General features: G+C 51.0%; 3 protein-coding genes across 3 annotated transcripts; 1 reads left to right on the forward strand and 2 right to left on the reverse strand.

Annotated features, from left to right (window-relative positions):
• The first annotated feature begins 2,296 nt into the window (after positions 1 to 2,296).
• Positions 2,297 to 3,870, forward strand: BO72DRAFT_451692 (DUF3431 domain-containing protein). The gene is made up of 3 exons (XM_040945550.1): positions 2,297 to 2,789; positions 2,935 to 3,504; positions 3,578 to 3,870. Exons 1-3 carry the CDS (start codon positions 2,398 to 2,400, stop codon positions 3,633 to 3,635), a joined length of 1,020 nt encoding a protein of 339 aa, XP_040797518.1. The 5' UTR covers positions 2,297 to 2,397; the 3' UTR covers positions 3,636 to 3,870.
• Positions 3,871 to 4,239: 369 nt separating this feature from the next.
• On the reverse strand, positions 4,240 to 8,762 carry BO72DRAFT_437372 (cation-translocating P-type ATPase). Its single transcript, XM_040943349.1, has 10 exons — positions 8,261 to 8,762; positions 8,124 to 8,197; positions 7,518 to 8,057; positions 7,195 to 7,465; positions 6,905 to 7,145; positions 6,454 to 6,848; positions 6,050 to 6,398; positions 5,406 to 5,989; positions 5,021 to 5,338; positions 4,240 to 4,940 (listed from the first exon to the last, which is right to left on the reverse strand). Exons 1-10 carry the CDS (start codon positions 8,476 to 8,478, stop codon positions 4,640 to 4,642), a joined length of 3,291 nt encoding a protein of 1,096 aa, XP_040797519.1. The 5' UTR covers positions 8,479 to 8,762; the 3' UTR covers positions 4,240 to 4,639.
• A 226-nt stretch (positions 8,763 to 8,988) lies between these two features.
• On the reverse strand, positions 8,989 to 10,520 carry BO72DRAFT_387019 (FAD-dependent oxidoreductase; the record flags this gene model as incomplete). Its single annotated transcript, XM_040941664.1, has 3 exons — positions 8,989 to 9,471; positions 9,540 to 10,176; positions 10,228 to 10,520. The coding sequence occupies 3 exons, from the start codon at positions 10,518 to 10,520 to the stop codon at positions 8,989 to 8,991; spliced, it is 1,413 nt and encodes a 470-aa protein (XP_040797520.1).
• Positions 10,521 to 12,747: the final 2,227 nt, after the last annotated feature.

Consider the following 12,747-nt stretch of genomic DNA (forward strand, 5'->3'; position numbering starts at 1 on the left):
TAAGCCAGCTTACATTTCGTCTCTCGAGTGCCCGATTGCCAAGATGATCATGCCTCTGAGTCACTCGCCCAGGTATATTCGTTACGGCATCTTTGTCGTGCTGCCGGGACGGCCTCTTATTTTGGTTGCTTTTGCAAGTACTAAGGTTCCTTCTGGAGTCAAAATCTGCAATCGAACAGTTTGCGATTGATTCCAGGTTGACGAGTTATTAGCCATTATGAGATTATGATTTGAACGTCAGGTGTGTTTGGTCCAGGCATTATTTAATGTGACTTCTAGGTGCTATTTAAACATAGAAACAAATGAAAAAAAAATTCAGCGAGTCGTGTTGATTTACGGATCGTCGTATTGCTGACTGTTTGAGGTATTCGAGGCGATGGATAACGTTAGTAAAATGAGAGTGTGGGACAGGCCTTCCTCTAAAAACAAACCGCCTTTCAAACATTGAAGGAAGTTGTTACTGTGTGTACTGTACACAATACCACTAGGTTATTCATGGTCCACAGCCTGCTAGTGAACAGATCACGCTTGTGTAAACTTGCAAACCTCAAATATCGTTGAGTGAACCCTTCACGAGGCCCTCCGAGCTCCGCCTCCCGCTCCCCCTTCCCACATTCAAACCCGTACAAGATCCTGCCAGATTTGCAACGGGCCAGATCCCTTCCAGACACAAAACTCCGCGCGCCCGATACGAGCCCCACACCCGCAGGCCGGGCGGCGGGCTGACAGTCGTGAAAAAAAAAGACGTGTTTCAGACTCTATGTTATGTTCACTGCTGTCTTGCTCGATCGTCCAAGATTTTCATTTCTCAACAGGGACGAATGAATTGATCGGCAAGCATCAGGTGGGATTGGGGTTTGTTCCTATTGATGGATTTGATTCTTGGGGAAGTTTCGATTGTCCTGCAGTGGTGGCCTTTTAATTGCCGAGGTTGTGTTGTGTTGTGTTGTGACTGAAGAAGAGGGGAGGGGGAGGGTGAGGGAGGGCAATTGACAAGGGCATTGTTTCTCTCTGCTGCTGTACTACATACAACAAACAACAACTAAGTTAAGGATGTCTGTTCCACATACACGAGGCGAGTACCGTACTGTCCACGGGCACAACCTTTTGCCTTCTTGGTTGGAATTCGAAACCGTCTAACAAGGCTTGTGTGAATGATCAAGCTGACTGTCAGTGCAGCTGGTTGATCGTGGGATTGAGAGACTGAGACTGAGACTGGGCTAGAACCAGAAGTGCAGAGAAAGGGCAGCAGAAAAAAAAAAGGGTTCAAAGTGGAATGGCCGGGTTATCAGTGGCCACTCACACCCGCGGTTTCGGTGGGACGTTTGAGATAGACTCGAACTCGCCGGTGGATCTTTTTCTGGCTGGCTGGCCCAGATCAGGCACACCACACAATCTCTCTGGATTGTTCATTTCCCACCGAGAGAGGAAACACGGCAGCACTCATGCTATTCGTCCCACCGGAGATGGAGTTTACTGGGTACGTACTTGGCTGAAGGACTGCAATGATCGTCCCGTCATGTTGCCTAACGTGAGGGGGGTAAGAAGAAAAGAACAGAAGCCTGTAATGTGCAACGCAAGTACAAGGGGGGATGGCGACATACATTACTATTCTAGGGATTCTACGGAGACCTACAGAACAATTGCTGCTTGACAATTTTGCATTGCATTCTATGTGGATGATTCTATGGGACAAGTGAGACCTCTGTCTAGAATCTGGTAAAAATAGCCTATTCATTGTCCATTAAAATGCTTTACAATGCCAAATTACTGTCTACTGTCTATAAACAGCCACTGTTCGGCTGGTATTTCCTGCGCCTGGGCAAAATTACATCTGACAGTACGATACATACATACATACATACATACAACCCTTCCACTCTCCACCAGGCAATCCACCAATCCGCGCAAAGACTCGGTGGTGATAAGCCTCAGGCCCCCGTCGACGGGGCCGGCTCTTGCTTCTTTCCTTTCCGCTCTTCTGCTTCTGCTTCGTTGCTTCATTGCTGCTTTGCTGCTTTGCTGCTGCTTCTTTTCTTCTTCCTTGCCTTCTATTCATTCCTTCTTCAATCACTCCATTCCTTCTTGACTGACTGAAATCGCCATTCCCTAGTCATAGACAATAACTCCTCGGCGTCATAGAGTAAGTCCTCCTAAATCACCCTGATGTTTAATTTGCTGTCTTGCCCTGCCGTGTCCGCTGCCCGCTGTGTCTCTCCTTATTTCTCCGCTTCTTATTACTACTGACCTCCCTCTTCCCTTCCACCCCCCTCTCCTCCTTCTCCTTGCCTTAAAACCGATCGCTCATTGGAATCTCTTTCTATCCAGAATTCAGCCACCCACGCGCCCCATTCCAAAGCCCCCCTCGGCCGTAAGACAGCAAGCAAATGTTATGAAATGAGACTATCCTACCGTATCGGTACGGCCGCCCTCCTTATCGTCGCCATCTTCCTGATCAAGCGCCACCTCGATCTCGTCCAGGATGATTCGCGCGTCCAGTCCGGCTGGAGCTATAACGGCGTAAGCGGCGGTTCGGGCTCGTCGGAACCCGCGGCCAACGACAAGAGCAAGGATGCCACTATCCCGGCCTCTAAGGAGGAACTCCCGGTGGTGGGAGGGGGGAAGAAGGATCAATCCGCCGCCGCGGCGGACGACAACGACGACGGTATCGCGCTCGGGTCACGGCCGGTCTACGAAACCACTCCGATTATCGTTCCCAATGACCGGGTGATTGTCATGGCCAAATTGGCCGCGGAGGATACAGCTTGGGTTAGCAACGACTTGGCGGAGTATGTTTCCCCTCAATCTAAACTTTATCTTTGCGAACTCTCTTTTTTGTTTTCTATGCACGGCTGCGCCGGAACCCCCAGCTGTGCGCTTTCTTCAATGGAAGCAGAATTGTCTCGCTAACTAAGATCTTTTCTGTTCTCGTAGCTGGCGCAATTACATCTACACCGTCGACGACGTCAATGCCGCCAAACACACCCCCCAGAACAAGGGCCGCGAGAGTCTCGCCTACCTCCAATATATCATCGAACACTACGACGACCTCCCGTCGACGATCGTCTTTATCCACAGCCACCGCGACGGCTACCCGGGCGCCTGGCACACCGACACCATGGAATACAGCAACGTCGACTCGATCCGCGCCCTGCAGACCGACTTCGTCCAGCGCAACGGCTACGCAAACCTCCGCTGCCAGATGACTCCCGGCTGCCCGGACGAGATCCGCCCCTTCCGCAACCCGCCCCAGTCGGGCCAGACCACCGAACGGGTCTACGCGGACGCCTGGGAGCAGCTCTTCAACAACACCGACGTCCCCGAGGTCGTCGCCGTCGCCTGCTGCTCGCAGTTCGCCGTCTCGCGCGACCAGGTGCTCCAGCGGCCCCTGAGCGACTACATGTGGTTCTACGAGTGGGTGCTGACCACCCCGCTGTCGGACAAGCTGGCCGCGGGTGTGATGGAGTACACTTGGCATATCATCTTCGGACAGGAACCTGTCTAGTACGTTCTCTTTTACCTTCAATCTTCTGCGCCTCCATCACAAACAATCGATGCTAACCGAAGCGTGTAATAGCTGCCCCGATTCCTACCAATGCTACGAAGACGTCTACGGCAACCCCTACTTCTGGTGATAGATTGCCCTTTCATCTCTCTTTCTCTCTCCCTCCCTCGCCGCGTCTGTACAGAATACCCCTCCAAACCCCGTCCCTTTCTTCCTCTCCTCCCTTTTTGTCCCATCTATCATCTACCTTGTAATTTTTCTTTTCCCCAATCCGCCGTTCGCCCTTCTCTGGTCCTGTATCTGGCGACGACCTCACGCAACGTCTTCTATCTATACTTCGGTGGTGTTGGCTGTATATGTCTTGGAAATCTGGTTTCCATATTTATTTTTTTTCTTATTTAAAAAGTCCCATCAATGAGCAAATATACATGATACCTGAAATTAAACTTTGTTTCGTGAGTGCAAGCGTAGGGTGGGAGACTGTGGTAGTCTGCATACACATAAAGCACTAGGCTATGGCAATTTGATAGTCGTGTCTTTATTCACGGTGCTTGCTTGTCAATTCTGCGGAGTGCACATGGTATACCTGGTCCTCAATTGTGGCGACAATAGATCAGACCGCTTCCTGACTACCGACCAAAATGTGCAAACACCACTCTGAATGTCCCTCTCCGGGCAAAGAGTCATTCAATAATAGACACAAGACCACTGTCCCCGCCCTACCGAAGTCAACTCGGATATACATGGACGGAGAAATGCCATCCATGCAATTATCGTATATCATATGTAAGTATGTATGAATGTATGTACATCAAGAAACGAAAAGAACAAAGATAACTCAAAACCCCTCCCGCCCAGCCAGCCATATCCCGGCCAGCCGTAACCCATAATTAGTAAGTAACCAGGTATGACAGAGTCCAGATCCACCAGACCACTGCACTATGGCCGACAAGCTAGTCTAACTACCCCATTCGGATAAAGCAGAGATCCTAGTCTAAATCGGAACCAACATGCACCGGGATCCGGGTGTAACCTGCCGGTGGGCCTCCCAACCAAGTACATATGTATGTAGCCTAGCCTCTAAGCAATACTCCTGAAACCACCGGCCACAAAGCAAAGTAAAGCAACAGACTCTCACCACGCGAATCGAGCCAGGAGGCCGTTCGGCCACCGCCTCACTCCCGCCTTCCGCAGCTCATCCAGCACCACGATCCCCACCCCGAATGCCGCAGGCAGGAAGTAATGGATCGCGGGGACGCTGGTTGTGTTCAACGTGCGCTGGAGCGGGGGGATATAGAGCCAGAAGATGGCCATGACGAAGGCAAACAAGATGGCGGGGAAGAGGAGTAGGTTCTGAGTCTTTTTATTGAAGGCTGGTGGGTGCGAGAAGATGGAGAGGCGGCGAGTGCGGACGGCCATGAGGTTGAACCATTGCCTGGTTTTTTGGTCTCGATGTTAGTTGTCGGAATGAGAAGAGAACATCGACGAGCAGTGGTACAGGAGGAGGCAACTTACATCACGACAAGGTTGACAAAGTAGACAGAGCTGGCTTCGTTGAGGCGGGCTGTGAGCCAGTCTTGGTCAATGTCGGACGGGTAGTTGCCGAACTTGAACCAGAAGACGGAGAAGGGGACGCCGTTGCGCTCAAGGTACCAGAAGGCCATGGCAAAGGAGCAGACGGTTTCAATAATGCCAAGAACACCGTATGCATGAAAGATGAGTTTCCAGTTCACGAGGCGGTTCTGCTTGGGCTTGCGTGGGGAACGGAGGAGGACGTCGGCTTCGGGTTTCTCGTAGGCGAGGACTGTCGCGGCCGCGCAGTCTGTGAAGCAACTGATTGGATTGAGCTTGTTAGCTAATGCGAGTTATTATTCTAAAAACAAAAAAGGGGGAGGTTTACCAGATGATGATCATCAGAAAGGACGAGAGGACCTGAGGAAGCCCGAAGACGACATTGCAAAAGACAGGCCAGAACTCTGAGAACGAGCCCGCTGGGAGAAGATAGACAATTGTCTTCTTCAAGTTGTCAAAGACAACCCGCCCGTACTGTACCGCTTCGACGATGGCAGAGAAAGACTCCAGAAGAACCATGTCAGAGGCCTCGATGGCAATGTCGGACCCGCTACCCAGTGCGATGCCGATGTCAGCTGCCTTCAGAGAAGGCGCATCATTAACACCGTCGCCAGTCATGCCGACAATCTCGTCTCTTGCGCGGAACTCGCGAACAATACGAAGCTTTTGCTCGGGAGTGGTTCGCCAAAAGACAATCTCCTGGTACTGACAGAGTTGTTCCCACTGGTGGTCATTGAGACTCATAAGGTCAGCTCCACTGATGGTGATCGCGGAGGCAGTAGGAGCACTGGAGGCCTTCTCGGAGTCCGTTGATCTTTTGAGAGCAGTCGCATCATCAACGAGACCGTTTGTGCTAACAATTCCACATTGCCGTGCGATAGCCAGCGCTGTGAGGCCAAAGTCGCCGGTTACCTGGTGGAGATGCAGTTAGCACAATGCAGCCCAGATCTTAATATCTGCACGGATACGCACCATGAAGATCCGAATCCCTGCGCGTCGCAGGGTACTGATGACGTCTGGAATTTCTTCCCTCGGAGGATCGACAATACCGACCATGCCGACTAGAACCAGCCCGGTCTTCGCTTGGTTCAGCATTTCAGTCTCATACTCGTGTGAGGATGGCTGAAACATTATCTCAGCCGAATAGAGAAGTTTTCGCGCGAGGAGAATTACGCGCTTTCCTTCTGCAGACCACTGGTCCTTGACTTCTTTCATCCGAGCCAGCATCCGCGCTTCCAGTGGCTGCACGCTACCATCAAGATCAATGAATTGCGAGCATCTGTCGATAAGAATGTCCGGTGCACCTTTAATCGTGAAGAGACTACCCAGGGCCTGTAAGTACTTTTGCCCAAATGAATGCGCGTTTGCCAACTTACATATCGCTGCGCTTAAACTGCGAAGACTCTGCGGCAGACATCGCGAGCCCTAGTCCCTCTGGTTCAGCAAGTGTGAATGTCCGTACCATAAACTTGTTCTTGCTGTTGAAAGCCAGCTCATAGGTCTTTTTCCACGTTTGACGCAGTTTGGCTACCGATCCCAAACCCTCGGATAACCTCAGGACGGCTTGATCAGTGGCATTTCCGTGGATCTCTCTCTCGTGGAGCGGGAGCTGCATGGATGCGGCATCAAATTCAGCTGCATTGCAGAGACCGGCCATGGCGCGAAGCTGGTGGACTCCGCTCTTCTTGCCTTTCCTGTTCATCTCATCCCTTGCTGAATCAGGGCTAAAGCAGGTTGTCGAGATGGCACACTCTGTAACAAACATTTTGTTCTGGTAGGCCACAAGATTAGTAAACAGTGACGCTCCGGCAATTTCATAAGACAAACCCTTGTCAACGTTCCAGTCTTGTCGGAGCAGATTACAGAGACAGCACCCAGAGTCTCCACAGTCTTCAGCGATTTGCACAGAATCTTGTTCTTGCTCATGAGGTTGGCAGTGATTGTCAAATTTGCGGTAAGGGCGATTGGAAGGCCTTCAGGAATGAATGCGATAGCGACACTCACACAGTCGACGATCAGAGTAGGAACGTTGATCCAGTCAGGGTGTTCTTTTCGAAGCCATCCAGCCCTATGGATTGTGAGTATCGAGCAACATGCTGCGCTCAGGCAAAACATACCAAACCCCAACAACAAGAATGATCATAGCTAGCATGATTGCAACAATGAATGACACAAAGCGCAGGATCTCTTTTTCCAAGGTGGTCAAGCCTTTCTTGGGCTCACTGGTCAGCTTGGCAATTCGACCAAAGACGGTCGAGTCACCAGTGGAGACGACGACGCCCACGGCACTTCCAGCCACGCAGTGTGTCCCCTGTAGACCAATACAGTGTGTCTCGAGGTAGTTGTCATCCGTAGAGTTGACCGTTCCATTGATCGGGGCGGATTCACCTTCAGACACTTCTTAGAACAAGCTGCCATGTGTCTTAGGGAGGGGGAATACCAGTCAGAATCGAACGATCGAAGCTCGCGTCAGTGGAGACTTCGACCAGGCGTAAATCAGCAGGCAGCTTGGTTCCGGCTGTGAGATGCACAACATCACCAGGAACAATTTCCGGTCCAGAGACCACAGTGAGTGAGCTGTCGCGGAGAACAAGACAACTTTCCGGCAACATGGCAGTGATCGACGCCATGACTCGTGATGATGACCAATCTTGCCACGCATTGAACCCAGCTTGAATGAAGAACACGGCAAGTAAAACGATAGCCAAGGCAAGATTGGCTATAGCTGGAGGATTCCCGAGAGGCTTCCATGAGACAAACACCAGAACACTTCCTATAAGGAGGATGGCACCGAAGCCTTTGAAGAAGTAACCAAATATCTGCCAGAACCACTGGTGTGGCAGTGGCGAGAGAGCATTCTTTCCGTATTCCTGTAAGCTTTGCTGGACTTGTTCGCGTGAGAGCCCCTGCGATATATCGACTTTCCATCGTTTCTGTAGCTCTTCGGTGGAAATTTGATGCCAGTCGAGATTCGAGAGGTCTGGAAAAGAGATTACAAGTCAGCCACAACCCGCAGGATAACAAGTTCCAAGTTGAGGATGTCTACCTGTCACGACATTGTTCTTCGTTTTGGCGGTCTCAGCCAGTTCCTTTTCTCTTGCTTCATCGATGTCGAAGGAGCTACAGCGGTCACTGTTAGTTTATCTGCTATGCTTGCAGGATTTATTAAGAGAGAGCACTCACACAGTGCGGTAATGGATTGGCAATGAAAGTGAAGGATCAACAGTTGCCCTCCGGTTCCGACCCCGCGCAGACATTTGAGAGTTGTTTGACATAGTTGACACAGTTCTTGAGAGATCTGGAAGCAGTTTCTTGGGCTGGAGACCAGTCTCTTCGTCTACCTCCTGCCAGCGGAGGCGGGTTGCCTCTGCTTTTGGCGAGCTTGACCGTTGGCGCGCCATGTTGGACTAGAGGGTAGAGATCCTCTGAGGAAAGCAAACACCGAAGAGATAGATGAAAGAGAGAAAGCTGAGGGAGAATAACACAGGCAAAAGCGTATTGTGCTTTGCTTGCTCTTTATACTTGGGGTCACATTCTGTCATGTGTCAACCATGCTCTTGACGCTATGCAGCTGCCATGCGAGATTTTTGCAGGGCCCAGTCGATTGTCATCAACACCACATGCGGAGTGCGAGATTGAGGGGTTAATCCAAACCACTCCTCAAAGCAGCTTGGACCTGATGCTGGTACGAGACTGAGATCAGTGGCTTTGGTAAATCCCGCAAATGGGCCCAACTGGCGGAGCGGGAAGCGAGCCAAAACCTCTTTTCGCTTCATGCCGCCTCAAACAATACGGTTGCCTTCCCTCCTTCACTATTATATCGCCCCCGTCGGAAATCATATCGCGCAAAAGAATTCTGTAGTGCGAGTTCAGCTCCTGTTCTATCTAAGATATGGCCCTAGCTAAGCCAGCTAATCTACTCCACCATCCTTTGGTCTTGTGAGCGACTGGACAATGAATAGCAATGCCACAATCATGGTTGACACCACAGGCAATCCTGAGAACCGATCACTCCATATCTTCTCCTGTGGATCACTCTGACTCTTTGGAGCAGCTGTTCGTCGCAGCGGTAAAGGAAGATGCTGTACTCGTGCCGTTTGTGGGGTTAGATCACCGAGAAGGGCAATGCCCATTGCGGCATGGTAGTAACTGAAGTAAGATCGGAGAAGTCTCAGACACCAGTTACTACCTGCCTCCACGCGTGCGACTGACTGCGATACCCACGAGAACAGCCTCATTCTACCTCTGTACTCGTTCTCCCAAGTCTGTAATCGTGACTCCAGATAGGCTTCCGTCCAGGGAGCATCGGTTCTGCTGGCTAGCATGATGTAATTTCCAAGGGAAGTAGCTGTCTCCATGGCACAATTCGCCCCTTGCCCTATGTTGGGAGTCGTCTGCAAACTGATCAGTTCTAGCCTAGGGGCTGATGGTATGGTAGGGCACGGTTGCCTACCTTGTTCACCGCGTCCCCTATACATGCAAATCGGCCTGCTGACCATTGATTCTGGAAAGACTCCTCGAGCGGAACGAACGTGAACGAATTTGTGCGGTCATACAGCTCCCCGAAGGTGACCTCACTGGATACATGTTTGTCGAGGAATGGTGCCAGGAGTGGTGCAACGCTCGTCTTCCCTTGCTGACGTCTCCAAGCCTGCCGACTCGAATGCGGCCATGCTATAGAGATGAACCAGAACACTTGTGCATCTTTGCCAACCATGATGAGCATTACCCATCCAGCTCCAAATGTACGGTAGACCACGCCCGTTTTGAGTCCTGCGACAGGGTTGGCAGTGCCAAAGACTCCAGCAAACGATGTTTTCAGAGGTATCTCCCTCGCCAGAACAAACCGAGCAGCGCGTCTGTTGGATTGGATGTATTGCCACATCTGCGAGCGTACAATGGAGTGTACACCATCTGCCCCAACCACTATATCCCCAGAGAGTCGTGAACCATCGGCGGTGTGGACAGTAACTTCCCTGGCCGATGGAGCCACTTGAATAACCTTCTGGTTGAAGCGGATGCGGTCTTGGCGAGGAAGGTAGTCGAAGAGGATGCTCAATAATGCTTGCCGTGAGATGATGGAGAGCGGATAGCCCGTCCTACCTTCAGATCAGCTCCGCTCAACAACAATCACATCAATCAGATCTTACCGCCGAGAAGTTATGTGCCGTGTGTCAATGTCCAGTAGGAGGCGCCCACTGTCGAAATATGTTGTGTACGACACGATGCGCTCTGCCTGGCGCAGTACCTTATCATACAACCCCAATTGATCCAGAATCCGGGCCCCGTTCGGCTGCAGTACGAGCCCAGTACCCTGAGTGATCTGATTGGCCCTGGCCTCCAGAATTGTGAAGTCGACATTGGCGCTGGAAAGACAGTGAGCGAGAGTCAGGCCCGCGATCGACGCGCCCACTATGATGACGTGAAATTTTCGATTGCTCATCGCGGACGTCCTTTGGTGTGATAGAGCCAAGTTGAACTAGATCCATGGTCTAGATGAAGATCGGCAACATCAGATGGTGGACCTAGGCGTTTTATAGGAGATTTGATAAGAATATGCCAACGTGAGGATAACGGGCTTGGAAAACAATAGATATGCTGGTGAACAATAGGATATTGCCAGACAATGATAATAGATGGTTGTGAATGCCTGGAAGGAGTATTCACTCTCTTTCAGAGATAGTCCTGCTGTAGGTTGTGGGAATGGCAGGCACCACCGCCCCTCATAGTCACTCCCGGTCCGCGTCTGATGGACTGTACTACCCCAATCCAACGGTCGGGTGAATGACTCCTGTCGGTGCAAGGTGAGTGATCTGGTCATGTGCATGGGGTCCTTGACTGTTCTCGAGTGGGTTGTCTGATAGAATGACCGGTATCTACCTTATATTGTACTCGCAAGCCCGATTCTAAGAGTACAAGCAGACCACGAGCTTTTATCACAGTTCATTGTCAAAAGACCTGAGAGCCGAAAGTTAACAACATGAGATAGCAGCATGGGGTCATTGGCAAGTGTCTGATACAGGTGTAGATGGATTATCTTCGACGCGCATCTTGTACATGTGCCTGTCAGCCTATTCTATAACCTTCCATTCTCCAGACCTCCCTCCTATCCCGCACCTCTTAAGCACCGGGACCAAGCAGAGGAACTAGTCAGCAAGTTTTGCGTTGTACAAGAGCTCGCAGAACAGAGTCACATTCAGGTTGGGCCAATAGGCCAGGTGGCTTAGTCCAAGATCAGCCAGGATATAGTGAAGAGTACTGAGTAGGTAAGACAGAAAGTCGGATCAGATATCAGATCAGATAAGATCAGCCGCTCATGTTATTAGATGACTGCAAGATGATAAAGCTTATTGATGCACTGTACTGGATCAATAGCTTACTGTGTCTCATTTCGAGAGTCCTGTTGATGCTGTGTAAGAAATCATCGCTAAACCTCAGTTATCCCAGCACGAGAGTCTTAAAGGTATTTGAGGTAGCGACTGGACTGAGCATTCGACTTTCAGTTCGAGATTGATTGGAATTCTAGCCCTCGGTAGCAGGCTTGGGTGATGCGACAGATAATATGCTCAGCAGCAGGGCCCATGATATCACGAACCATGTCATGGTGAAGCGAATCAAACAGCAAGCGACTCAACTGGCGATGCAACGGCTCAAAGCGAGACAATGGATCCTAGATCCTAACTTCAGTTCATCAATAACACACTGCTGCCATTATAGCCCAGAACAAAGCTTCAGGCAATAATCCTCAACTTGGCTAAACCACAGTAAGATACTCACCAGCCCTCAACCCTAGAGCACATCCAACCAGCCCCGGCAGCGGCCGCTGTCACGGCCACGAACTTATCCCCCTCTGGGTCTAGTCCCTTACCAGGTTTACCTGTCAACCCCACCCCACCCTTAAGTTCAGTTCTGCAACCACATTTCCCACTTCCCCGATCGCCCTAAGGAAGTACCGCCTACTGTGTACACTCACACTCACACCCAGAGTCAAAACTCCTTTCTCCCGAGCTCGCCATCACCACAGCCAATTACCCCCGAAACATTCCCATCCAGAACAAAATACCCCCAAGTTACCAAGGTTACACCTCCCAAGCTCGCCACTTCTGCAGCGCATATCCCACCGCCCAACACCTCACTTACTGAGTACAGCACATACACGCCCATACCAATACCCACACATGCGTCTACAAATCCAAAGAACTACTCTCTCAAAAGTACCGAGCCATCTCCCTCCCCGATGGCCCCCCCGATTCCCACCCCGGACGACCCCATCATTGGTCCATCGGGACACGAGTCAAGAAGCTTGCTTTCCTTAGTCCCTAGTCAACACCAAACATTCTTATGTACTCCGTAGTAGTCCAGGTAGTTTAGGACGGTTTGGGTAGTAGGAAGGTTTGATTGCCCCGAGCCGTCGTCAGCCGTCAGCCGTCAGCCGGGAGTGGCTTCCCTTGCGCCCCCGCCCCCCTTCTCCCATCGATGGATGCATCAAGATCCCTGTCACTTTGTTTTTCTTTATTGCTGGCAGACTGCAGATGGAAATTAGCCAATGATGTAATTTGTCGAATCTGCCGTGGACGAGTGGAGCCCGATCATGCGGGTGGATGGAGCCCGGTATTGTTCTGGTGGGTTTTGGTTTTTACAGTGCTACACTTGAACTAGACTAGTCGGTC

This window comes from Aspergillus fijiensis (assembly GCF_003184825.1).
Source record: "Aspergillus fijiensis CBS 313.89 unplaced genomic scaffold BO72scaffold_59, whole genome shotgun sequence".
NCBI classification, from domain to species: domain Eukaryota; kingdom Fungi; phylum Ascomycota; class Eurotiomycetes; order Eurotiales; family Aspergillaceae; genus Aspergillus; species Aspergillus fijiensis.